The 13,404-nt window shown below is 37.0% G+C and overlaps 1 protein-coding gene across 3 annotated transcripts in view; it reads right to left on the bottom strand.

The window, feature by feature from the left end:
* ZNF385B (zinc finger protein 385B) overlaps window positions 1-13,404 on the bottom strand; it is a 151,713-nt gene that overhangs the window by 26,928 nt on the left and 111,381 nt on the right. For all 3 annotated transcript variants that reach the window (XM_010713539.3, XM_085227784.1, XM_010713540.4), the window contains one exon: window positions 7,206-7,316. In XM_010713539.3, coding sequence (XP_010711841.1) covers window positions 7,206-7,316 — 111 coding nt within the window. The remainder of the gene's footprint in view (window positions 1-7,205; window positions 7,317-13,404) is intronic.

The raw sequence follows: 13,404 nt of genomic DNA, 5'->3' as shown, positions 1-13,404 counted from the left end.
AGTCAAACTTAGCTGCTTTATTAAATAGTTGGTTTGGAACAGAACTTTCAGCATGTTATAGCTCTGCACCCTGTAATCACGCAGTATTTCTGTCATGATGAAGCTAACAACTTTCATCATTTTGTCAGATCTGTCTTCAAAACAGAAAATTGCCTTCACAAGCTCCTGAGATTTATGCTTTTAATTACCCCCCTACCTGCTCTGCTATGCTCCAAACCCTGAGCATTAGCTCCAATAGTTTTATTTATAAGAAAAAATGTAAAACATTTGACAAAAGCTGGTGACAGTTCTGTAGATTTTTATTTGATGCTATTGATTATTTTGCACATTACCTTTTTGACATCCATTCAAATTTGCAAAGATAAGATTTGGCAACACTATCAACTTTAAAAAGTTGCCTTCTGGCTTTTTTTTTTTTTTTTTAAAAGATGATCACTATTATTGCATCATTTTTATTAGCTAAATATACACAATAATAAGTTGACTGTCAGCATTTTTTAATGCCCAACTGTTGCATCTTCCTGCAAGGCATTTTGACTTCATTTCTGAGTCTTTATTACAGGCTATGTCAAAAGGCAGTGCCAACTTAGAGCCATCAATCACAAAGCGCAATAAGCTGTGCAGACACACACTTATGTCAATGAAAGGATATCGTATCAACAATGTGGTATCCACTGGCTTCCTACAGATGAGGACACTGGACACAGAGAAGCAGATATTTCATTTAGAAGCAATCAACAGGTGACTTTAAAAAAAAAAAAACAAAAATAACAAACACCAGCAAACAAACAAATCACGCAGACTGCTAGTGTAACATATTTCAGTTTGGAGTACAAACGGAAAGTGACTAGATTAGCACCAACAATATTAGCTAGTGCCCAAGCTCCAAAAAATGTGGACAATTGAAACAAATAATGGAGGAGAAGAGCAGAGAGAATTTTATTGATTTTTTTAAGTATGGAGAAAAAGTTTTTGCCAAAGCCTAACAGGTATCCTTGCAACTTGACTGATGCTTCTCTTGCAGGTGACAGTGCCAGTTGCTAGAGCAGAGAAAAATAGACAGCTCAGCACAGCCTGGCCTAAGCTCCACAGCTGCTAGAGTGACTCAGTGCCACACAACAGCTGTGGGAGATGTGCCAAAGAGAAGTAGAAGAGCAAGCCAAGAGTAAGTAGAGAAGAAATCTCTGGGAGACAGCAGCAGCCATCTTCCCCATGCCCTGTTGCTACTTGGACCCTGTTATGAGTCCCATAAAGACATGGCAAACCTTACACAAGTTGCTTTTAGTTTCTGCTAGAATGTCTGCAACATAAATAACTCAATAAATCATACCTACACAGTTAATATGAAAACCTGTTTAGCAAAGCTTATCCATAGTCCATATAGATATAATCACAGGTTTGAAAGGAGTCCCAGGATTCATAAGGGGAAAACCCTATTTTTGAAAAGCTAGGCTAGATCTTTTTCAGCACATCTCATTTCCTTTTGGTGGATTGCAGCTGCATCCCTTGCTCTGGTGGCCTTTATGCAAGAGCAAAGTCTGACTCACTACCACAATCTGCTTCACAAAGAGGATTCTCTCCCTTCTGCTAAATGGTCTCTGGTCTCTGGTGGCAGTGAATATAATGGAGATATTTCCCAATTTTTCTGAGCTGGACAGAACACCAAACTAGAGCTTGAATTCTACTGATACACTAGAATTTACAGCCCTGGAACACATGCTGTTTCATCATCATGAACAATAAAAATGTTGTTAACTGACATTTTGATGCAGAGATACAAACATCTATGTTTGTTCTAATATACTGGAGCAAATCCGACCACAATTATTAATGGCTAATTGATGAAGCAGCCTCACTGATATCAGCTCAGTGTTAACCTTACAAATAAATTCCAAGTCCCTTACCTCAAAGTGCAGGAACTTCTCATGCTGTTCTGCCAGCAGGGGAAGAGCTGAGTGGCAAAGGACTTGGTAGGGAACAGAACCTGAACAATTGACCAAAACTGGGCAAAGGCCATTTCATATGATAGGCACAAAAAAACCTTGAAAAACTGTGAAGAGTTGGTTGGGTAGGCAGCTACATCTTAACGACTCCCTGGGCATCAGTCAGTGGGCGGTGAGCAATTGCACTGTGCATCAGCTGTTTTTTATATAATTATCATTACTATTAACGTTCTTTTTTCCCTGCTCTCTTCATTTTCCATCTCAGTAAACAGTTTAAATCTGTCTTGCAAATAGAACCTACAAGTTCTACTTTATTTTTTCTATCCCCTCCCCCACTTCACTCGGGGGATGGGAGTGAGTGAATGACTGTGTGGTGCTTAGTCACCTGCTAAGTTAAACCACAGTGAGCTTCCAAGCTATGGCCAATGAATTCTAGGAAGGGATGGCATCACATCGAATGCCTCCTTCAACAAGCTCCTTTGGAGAAGGTTACTATTCCTGATCCAACAGGAAATCTGAAGACATTCCAAAGCTGTATTTTCCTCGGAAAAATAAGGCTTTTATTTCAAATTCTTATTTCAGAATGGAATCCAGAATCGTTTTCCACAATAACAGTTTTGTACATTCCACAGTCAAAGTTTGTCAGTCTACTGTCTCTCTCAAGTAATTTCTCCCTCAAAGTATCTTCAAACCAATTCTGCTTTTAAAAATACTAAATCAAAATTATTCAAAGCAAAATGCTTGATTTTATTAACATACTATTGCATGACACTTTAATTTACTTGTTTTTACCTTTCTGAAAATTCAAAACAAAACCAAATGCATTAGGCTACAGTCCTCAATTAAACTAGCTCAAAACACTTCTTTAAATGTTTCTACATATCAATACACAGAAATTTTGATGTGCTTCTATATTTCACCCTTGCCAATTTTCTTTAATATATTAGTGTAAATCTGGACTACCAGAAACAGTAGGCCCACTATGTCACATGATGGTGCCAAGAGTGCTGTGACATGGTTTAACTGCCAGATTTTACCAAAATAAGTACTTCTACATAGTCCTATAGCATGTGACAAATACTTGGGTATCTCTCTACAAAAACTGTAACTGAAAACAACTTGTTAGGTTTTATGAAATAATACAGAGTGCTTAAATCTATGCAAATAGAAACACAGGTATGTAAATTTGATCTCCCTTAATTGAGAAAGACATGATGTTTCTTAACTCAATTGTCTGCCCATTGGCAACGTTAATAGTATTCATTTCTAAAGGTGCTAATCATGAACATTTCCCAACTGCACAAGTGAATTTGCATAAATGTTGTACAAGTAAAGCATGTAGCCTCTGCCTTTTAATGGTGTACAGCAGAGATAATGGAAAAAAGAACAAGGCGGACACTGAGTCACACTGACACTCATCGACAATGCACACAACCTTCCTATAACAGTACATAGGCCAACTTACAACATTCTAGAAAGAGACTGACTACATTTTCTTTTTCATATTTTCTACACAAATCACATCAAAAAAATATTTCCATACCATCAGAAGTTGTTAGTTCACATTTTCTTTATACCCTCACACAAATTAAAAAGCTTAAGTAACGAATGATCAAAGATCTATTCTTCTTATTCTGTTTTACTAAACCATGCCCTACCATGTAATGTCTCCTTTTGAATCCTCCGTAAGTTTAAAAGCTGTCAGTTACTCTATTTGTAAAACATTGAAACTAAACTCTTTGGTTTTCAACTCTTTAGGTAAACAGTTCACAGTTTGGACTCACCTCAATCATTTTATAAGTACTTCAACTATTTACCGTACGCCTTGTTTCAGTCATCTCTATTTGCATATGCACAGGATTGTTTCCTAATAATTAATTATTTTATGCAAAGAAACAAACAAACAAAAAAGGCTGACCATAGCCTTGCAGGGATCTATTTTTGCTGTTCAGGTTTTACTTCTTTGAAACACAAATACAAACAACACTTGATTAAGAACAAAAAGTAATCCAATCTGATTGTGAAGAAGAAACCAGATGAGGGGCCAGTAGTGCAGAACTCATAACTTTTCTTCATATTATAATATGTTGGGAGAAAAGTAATAATCTTAGCAAATTTTACTTCTCAAGATAAAGGCGGCATCACCTCTATATTAGATATATTTACTCCCAGAACGAAGACAACTTATTTTAAAATATTTTCCAACCCTGATGTTAGACTTTACCTCCTGCCAAGGAAAACTGCAGATCCCTCCTCCGGATCTGATGGCAGAACACTCTCACTGCAGACACAGCAGCAGAAGAAATCTGAAACCTTTGCAATTTACTACACAAACTTAACGGAAGGTTTGACAAATATAAATTGACTAAGTAAGAATTATGTTGGTATACTTATCCAGAACAGTGAGTACCAACAGTGTGAATGCAAGATTACAGGCAAGGAAACCAGCATTCTTCTCACAGACAGATTTCCATTGGTTTGTACATTATTCATGTAATAGACAAATCAATACTAGGATCAGGTCAGGAACTTCAAACACCATGAAAATGAAATTCATTTAGTAAAATAAAACTAACAGTCACTTTTTGGTTGTTTTTGTTTTATTTGCTTGCATAATTTAGGTCAAAGGAAGTTCAAAGAAACAATGTGTCCATCGTGTACAAGGAGCACATCAGCTTTGTGGAGACAGACAAAGAAACTGAAACTGAAGTGGATGAACTGCAAATCTTCTATAGTGTGCTATGCTCAAAGATTTGATGCACGTTATCATATTTATTTTTTGCCACCAGGATGGATTTCAAAACATTCTTAGCAAGTTGCAGAGTGGAACTGATCCACTGAAAGATTCAGTAGATATGATAGTCAAAAAACATGACTGCTTTTCGCATAAATATAAGAAATTGCATCATCCTTTCAAGGAGTAACAGCTACGAGAAATCACTTGCATTTGTGCATGTAAAGAAAGATACCAAAAACTTTGTCAAGGAATTACAAAAGAGTCTGAAGATCTGAACTGAAAAGACGCTAACGTTACCAAACACTGTGACTGCAGATTTTTACAGGAGCAGGGGAGAAGTGATATTTAAGTAAAATAAATTCTCACACTTGGGGGTTGGGCAGAGGGTTGAAAAGATAGCACATGTAGACAAATAACACAAGGTTAGAAGATTGAACTGGAGGAAAGATTCAAAATCTCATGTAAGCTTACCATGAGATACTGAATAATCTAATGAAAGGTTGGACAGCTTTGAATAGAATAGTGTTTCAATTCTAAAACTTGTTCTCCAAATATTCTTGTATGTTCTGGTGATGAAATGTTTGTGAAGCTTTATTTTATATTCAAGTATTTTCTAGTATTAATAACTCCACTAGAGTCTCAGTACATTTTAAAATCAAGTTTCCAGGTTGTTTATGAACATACTGTTATGGAAGAACTGCTCTAGAAAGGAACTGCTTTTTATCACTACCACTGGCATGGTCATGATGCTTCATGCATTCATAAAACCATCCATTACAAAAGAGTTATGCTATCTTCTAACAGCTAGAACTGTGTGTATTAGATATGTTTAAAAAGTAAGGAGCACAACACTGTGAATACAGCCACTTCAAAAGGGGAAACAAGACTATAATCTGACATGCTACAGTGATGCCACAGTTGGAAGCAGAATATGATATGAACTTTTTGTTCTACCTTGTAAGCAAGTAAGTTCGGAAAAATTACTCAGTTGGCAGATGTACAAAATGATATCATATTTCAGCTCTTTTTTCATCTGTCACTGAGTTGTGATTCAATCTGTCTGCCTTGAAGTACTGTCTGACCATCTGAATGTCAGCGTGAAATCCTCTAGTGACAGGACCTGCCATCAAGAGGGACTCCTTAGAAGGAGAGGGAAGAGCAGAAACAAGCTGAGCCATCCTCTCAGAGAGGAAATAAGATCCTACTCAGAAGCAAGATTCAGATCCACAGAGCCCACACATTTTTAAAAACTGTACTGGTTCCTTGTTTTAATCAGTTAAATTGAGTATTTTGATCAGGAATCAGAGCAGAAAGATTTTTTTAAACCTAAACCTTAACCTTAAAAAGGAAACAAAAATTAATTAAATAAAAAAAATGACTTTGAAATTTGTCAACTAAGTAGATATCGCAACTTCAAAGAAAGTTTAATAAGCTTGTTAGAAGATGATAGATTTTTGATTCAGCAGTCAATTTGAAGGTAGGAAGCAATGCTTCAAAATCCATGCCAGGCTAGACAAGAAAGTCAAACTGGGGAAATAACATTACAAACCTCTTCAAAAGGCAATGGTAGAGGCAAGAGAAAACCAGAGCAATAGATACTGACTTTATAGGCCTTTATTGAGAATGTTTAGGAGCACCAAGACCTCAACAGCCCCGAGGAGCTTCCTTTAAACTATTTCTTACAATAGCAAAATATCTAATATTCATGCATCATTTAAGTACTTCTTACATTTAACAGCAATAAAATATCTGAGTCTTTAAATTTCTATTAGTCTAAGAACATTTGTAAAGTCTCTGAGAACACATATGTTGTGCCAAAGCTCATAGTTTTCTAAAACACACTTTTTTTTTTTTTTTTTAAACTTGTCAACATTCTTGATTTTATTTATTTTTCACATAGTCTGGGTAAAAACTAGTTGGATATACGTTTTAGGCATATCGGCCAACGTGTTCTTTTGCATTTTTTTTTTTTTTCCTTTTGAATTACACTTCAGAAAGCAGCTTCTTTGAACTTTATCATTCTCAAAAGACAGCTAGAAGTAAATACTCAAAATGGTTACAACTGAAAGTTACTGGAAAGGTGACTTTATTAAAAAATCCAGAGACGTTATCAGAAAGAACATAGGAACAACAGGAAAAAGATGTCATTTGAATGGTATGGTATGAAGAGAACACAGTGTTTCTGTCTGCTCCCTCTTGAATTTTACTGGACTGTCCAATGGGATACAGCCAGTAGATGTGACATGGGCTACACAGATGTGCTGCTCTAGTAACATTTCAGTACATGGTTGACATGTTTAAGAAATTAGCATCTTGAACTTGAGAAAAAGCGCAGCCTGCTCCTCAGGTACTAGGACAAAGGTGTATGGCAACAGTCACTGCCAGACTTCTATCTCTAAGTGGGCAAAATATCAGAAGTTTCGGCAGAATGTATGCAGAACAATAACTATCAACTTGGAGAAAAGAAGCTTGAATTAATTAAACCTATTTTGAATAATAAAAAAAAGGAAATAGCCAGTACTCACATCAGAGTTAAAGCGAAGCTGGCAGACATTACAGGAAATGACTTGCTTCTTCTTTGGGGGAATGGACACTCCAAACGTATGGTTTATGACTGCTTTTTGCACAGGATCCATCTAGAGAACAAACAAGAATCCATTTACAACTTCTCACAGTATATAGTAAAAGAAAAAAAACATACCAACTTTATGCTGGAAGCCTATTGTTTAAATTCGGAGATAAATAAGAAGAGATAATTAGATTTGACATGCTCAAGAATGTCAAAGATCCAATTAAAAAAAAAAAAAAAAAAGAAGCTCCACTGTTGCTGCCACTCTCAGGTTACCAAAAGTTCCCTTCCCAAATCCTGCACATCCTCCATGCTCTCAAGGCTTCAGTCACATCTCAGTTGCAGAGAGTCTCCTGAAAGCCTGCCTGTATCACCTGGTGATTCAACAGGCATAATTGAAAAATACTTCTGCCCCCTAAAAAAGTCAGGGTCATTTATCTCTCTCCTCTTGGAGACGTCTTTGTGAGATGAGGTCCTTTGCAGGTTCCATTAGGAATTTTGCCTGCCAGGAAAATGATGACAATTCTCCAACACTTCCATATGCAGAACTGATGACAGACCCCATGAAAAAACAAATTCAGAGGAGTAGGCAGAGTGTGTTGGCCCCAGGAAAGGGTACCAGTCACCACAGTTCAGAAAACATTTTGATACTGGAAAAATTGAATTAAATGAAGCACTGAATATATTAATTGTAAATTTGCCTGAACATTTTCACAAACTGGAAATGATTATATCTATGCTAAATATCAGGACTGCTGGTAGTCACCAGTTTAAAATATCCTCAAGGACAGAGAGCTCTGTGAACATGGGAAGATAGGAACAGCACTGGAAGTTATAACTGCTACTGCACTGAGGCCTCAATTAAGTCTAATATTCATGATGCAGTATGGATAAAAAATAAAATGAACTTATTAAGTCAAATTTATTGGTTCAAACACTGTTTCAATCCACATAAAGTATAACTGGACTGATCTCCTAGCTGCACTGCTCAGAGCAGGAGGCTGGAGCAGGTGACTTCTGAGGTCCCCTCCAACCTCCATCATCCAACAAGCCTCTGTGCAGTCTTCTACACTTATTTAACATGTGAAATGAATTCTGAAAACAAGAGAGGGAAAATGGCAATCCATACAAAAAGATAAATGCTTATTTCCCAAGCTTGCTTTTAAACCACAAGAGATAATAGTTCAATTTGCTATAATACGTATTTTTCTGAAGCCTGTCTTGCAGCCACAGTGATGATTTTTCCTTAACAGCATTGTCTTAAGAAAACAAACCACACTGTCTTAAAAAACCCGGCTGTGTAATCTTGGATGATACACATCACCGATTTGATACTAAGCTGACATACAAAATAAAGCAAGAAAAGTTCAAGATAATGCTTTATTAGATAAAGAATAATAATAGAAAGTTAGCTGCTGCTTCCAGAGTTTCCAAACCTGAGGATCAAGATTGTAGTTTTCCTTTGGTACAACATCATGCTTCCAGAGAAACCTGCACTGATGAGGACCTTCTCTACATGTATGCACATGTAGAAGCTCACAAATTTAAGAAACTACTTTATAGCATTATATCTCTAATAATTTGTTATCTAACATTCAACCCTTTTTTTTTTTTTTTTTTTTTTTTTGGACTGAAGCTAGACAGATTTCTTGCCAGATTCCTCTTAAGCCAAACATATCATTTTGTAAATGTTATTACTAACGAATTTTCTGGATATAACTTCTAATCAGCTTCTGTCCTTAATTCTGGATTTCCTTGCCATCGCCAACAAGGTAAAATATTAAGAGAAATAATTACAAATGTAAAAAAGCCATTTTGAATGAACTACTGATTTATAAATGAAAATGTGTTGTTGCAATTAACATGATAAAGTCTAAAATGAAAACCAAAATTAATATCCTTATTCCTTGTTTCAACTACTTCTAGAATAAAAGTAACAGTCCCAAGTTTATCATAACAAAAAAAATCAGTTTCTCATTGGTACCACTTATTGCATTCCCCTGCACAATACTAGACAATTACACATGCAGATTAAAAGTTTTTCAGCATTAATTTTATTATAGATCTGCCAGTCAATAATATAAAATCCATATATTAAAATACTGCTGTATCATTAGAGAATAGAAATTTTTTCTTTAAATAGAGTATATGCGTTGCTTTTCAACTTAACTAGCAATTGGTAGATCAAGCCAACTAGAACAAGACAGTAATGCTGAAAAGTACCTCAACCTTTGAAGTGTCTGAGATCAGTGAGAAGAAATAGCCAAAATACCCACTAGCGTCTGCAGTCCCATAAAAAAAAAAAAAGCAGCAATACTCAATGACTCCTCTGTGCGTACCAGATAGCAATCCACAGCGCTAGCATTAGCAGTCATCAGTTCAAAAGCACACAAGGCAGACTGTGTACAAAGTCCTAGATTCAAACAGATGCACAGCACAAGGACAAGCTCCCAAATAGCTTGGCTCACGCTTCTTCCAGGCAGTGCCACTTGGGCTCCCCTGGGAGCGGTTACTGATCCTGCCCAAACCTGAGCCCCGCACGTTGCCTGGTCACAATTAGAATTCAAGAAGCACAACATTAACAATTAATAGCTTTTAAATATATCAGAAACTAGGGTGGATTACAGGATGCTGGAAAAATTAAAAAGTATCTATGTTAGATGATTAATGCTGCAGGGTAAGCTGATCTCAGATCTCTAAACAAAATTATCCTCCTCATTGCAGGGAGAGAGGGAGCAAATTATTTATTGAGGTATATATTAGGAAATGACGCAGTACACTTGGCGCAGTTGGGAGCACCGGTATTTAAAAAGCAATTCTGTAAAATAGGTTTATTCTAGAAATAATAACTGCAACTAAACAGCCACCACAAATAATAAAATTTTGCACTATGCTATTTCTGTTACGGAGTAAGAATCAATTAATAAATAAATGGTTCTGGTAGCAATAACCAAGTTTAACAACTTTTTAGTCTTGTTTTCCTACTACAGTTCATTTAACAAAAAGTTAAATTTAAGACATCTTTCCAACAAAATTACATATACTACTATTTTGCATTGAGTCTCCTTACAAAGCCACCTGAACCATTACAGTGAACAAAGATTAACAGAATCTGGACAGGTTTCAGCAGTAATCACCTCTTTCTTCTTCTGTTTTCCAATTTCACAACATGCAAATGTGAGAGATGTCTACATCCACTGAGGTTGGTGGTAATGACTTCAGAAATGCTAGTGCAGTAACATACAATCCAAAATGATAGAAACGCTCAACTCTACTGCACCTCCCCCGAGCCTATCCTTTTGCGCCTCCAAACAGCCATATTTAGTTAGCAAGAGAATAAGAACAGCGTGAACATACATGCCTTTCCCTCAAATATTTTCATATTTCCCAATATAAGTATTGCTGAACCAGGAATGCTTTTCCATGCATTTGGCAAATCCCAATGACCTTCTCTTCCATACGCTTTCATAGTCATCTCCTGAATATCAGGAAAAACTCATACTTTGCACCAAGCTCCATTTCCTACAACCTGCTGTGCCAAGGAAGAGTTATTTTTCATTAAGCCTAGTTCCATACAACTCAATTTTCTATGACCTGTACCACATATCAAGTTAACTGTGCATTACTTGATCATTCTACACATGGAAGCTGTCCCATTCTTTGGAGTCTTTGTTGTACTTCTTAATTCTACAGATTCCATGAAGCATTTTGAAGAGATGGATTAGAACCATATGCCATACTCAGGGTGGATCAGTAATGAAGTCTGAAATGAGTTTTTCATGGAATTACCTATCACAATCACAGTCTCAAGTCTTAGTGAGAAAAACAAACAAAAACCAACAGATAAGCTAGGTATTATTTCTAGGCCTTTTTTTTTTAAAAAAAAAAAAAGTTCACACTATTTTGCAAGAAAAGATGGTTTTTATGGTATTGCAAACCCTGAATATTTTCATTAATTTCTACTCAGGTGCAATCTCCAGTTTAAAAGATTGAATAAATCCCAATTTATCCGAGCTGAAGTTTTATCTGAGCGGAAGCGGAAGTCTTGCCTAGTATCCAGGAGGTTACAGGCAGCCTAATGATAAAGCAGCAGTGCTAAATTACCTTTTCTACCTCATGACTCCTATGCTTTCATTCTATTCCTGGTCCACTTAGCCATTAATTCACACTAAACAAGTATCAGACATGCTACTGCAACCATTCCAACAAAAATCTGTATGCTAAAGCTATCAATAACAGCATCATAACAGCTATCGTAACAGCAGCAATAAAGCCTCTGTTTCACGGCACTGGAACCCTGGGATCTCCAAATCAAAGTGAAGTTTAACATTGTGACTGGGAATTTATGGCCTATGTTCAGTTACTTCTTATCGTAACAACTCTCAGGTCCTACCTAGAGTTGTCTGTTGAGAAGCATGTGTAACAGAATATCAAGAGGTGGCTGTAAGAGATTTAATGGAGCATCGCTTAACCACTGGTCATTAAGAAACTTCTGTACAAACACTGAGAGCAGCCTTAAGGCATACTATGCTGTTCTACTCTCATAAAGCAAAATTTTCAACCATATGTGGAAAAAAACTGACATTATAATCCAGTGCTTCCCTCTGGCAATCAAGGCAAGCAAACAGTGGCAAATATAAATTACCAATACAAGACAGCAACTAAAGTTCTGGGATTTTTCCAAACTGCTTGACAATCTACTTACGTGTGTGTCTTTTTAAAAATTATTATTATAAGCAAGCACCCAGGCAAACATCAGTAAACATTCTGCAGATTAGGCCTTCCTAATGTCCTTCTTGGTCAGAAGGCCATGTGCGGACATTGGCTCATTCTGTGTTTGTGCTCCAGATGTCAGGAAAGCTGAGCAGGTTGCCATCATGCAGAACGGTGATTCACTGAAGCTCACCATAAATTCTGCCATATATACACAGCCTTCTACCACAATGGTGCACATCATGAGACTAATGCAGTTACGGAAATAAACAGCCATACTCAACAGAGCACATATTTAAAATGCCCTCTGTAAAACCAAAAATGTTGTGGTGCAATGTTAGACATGCTTGGCAAACCCAGACTGGTAGAAGTCTGTTCTTTCCATGCTTGTGCTGTTTTCGTCACAACAGAGACAATATTTCTCATTGGACTAATACTCATGGCAATATACTGTTCAAGTGAACACTATGCTGTTTCACATTTCCTTGCTTTTTTGCATTACTAGGAACACTCAAGGCAGCTCTGCTGATGCATACCACTGACTTTTCTTACAGGAACCCTGCCAATGCTGCCTGCATTTCAGCCCTGCTCACCTAGCACAGAGTGCATCCCAGAGATGTACCTCTATACAGCAAGCATGCAAACAAACACCACCTCACTCACTGCAATATTTGGAAAGTCAAAAAAAATCAGGGAGACGTAAACGATCATAGAATCACTTGAGTTGGAAGGAATCCTTAAAGGCCATCTGGTCCCACACCCCTGCAATGAACAGAGACACCTACAACTGCTCAGAGCCTTGTTCAGCCTGACCTGGACTCTTTGAAATCATTTCTCCTTGTGCTATCACAAAATGGTAACTGAGACAGGGGAGAACACTTTGCAGATTGCCCACAGCTGATTCAGAGACAAATATGTAATTAGAACACATAATATTAGAATACAACATAATATTCTTTTGCCATAATCCTGTGGTGTAAGCAAGAGTTGCTTTTAACACTTTCTGTTGATTAACAAACTACAGTCTCTCTTACTTTCTTGCACATTAGGTATTTGCATACAGTATAAAATTTGGATCTTACTCAAGTAAAACCCAAACTTACACAGGTTGGAATGAGTCTATGACTTTATCAAGAGTATCTGCTCCCTCCCTCTCTCTTTAAAATGGAAAAAAAAAAAAAAAAAAAAAAAAAAAGGTCTGAGTAGATGCCTTTCCGCAAGTGCAGAAATACATAAGCTTTCACTTCTTGCATCCACTGAGGACAAGTCTGACCTCAGGGACTAATCTCCCTTCCCTCCTACATGGTTTCCAAAACACAGGAACACTGTACCCTGACCACAAACCTCTCTGAATACAACTTGTCACTGTTTGTCCCTCCACATCTCGATCAATTTGGCAGCAAGCTCCAGCTTCCCCAAGGAAAATAGTGGTTGTGAGAGCC

Source organism: Meleagris gallopavo, chromosome 7 (genome assembly GCF_905368555.1).
Source record: "Meleagris gallopavo chromosome 7, MGAL_WU_HG_1.1, whole genome shotgun sequence".
Classification (NCBI taxonomy): domain Eukaryota; kingdom Metazoa; phylum Chordata; class Aves; order Galliformes; family Phasianidae; genus Meleagris; species Meleagris gallopavo.
This window is presented reverse-complemented; position numbering and strand designations above follow the sequence as displayed.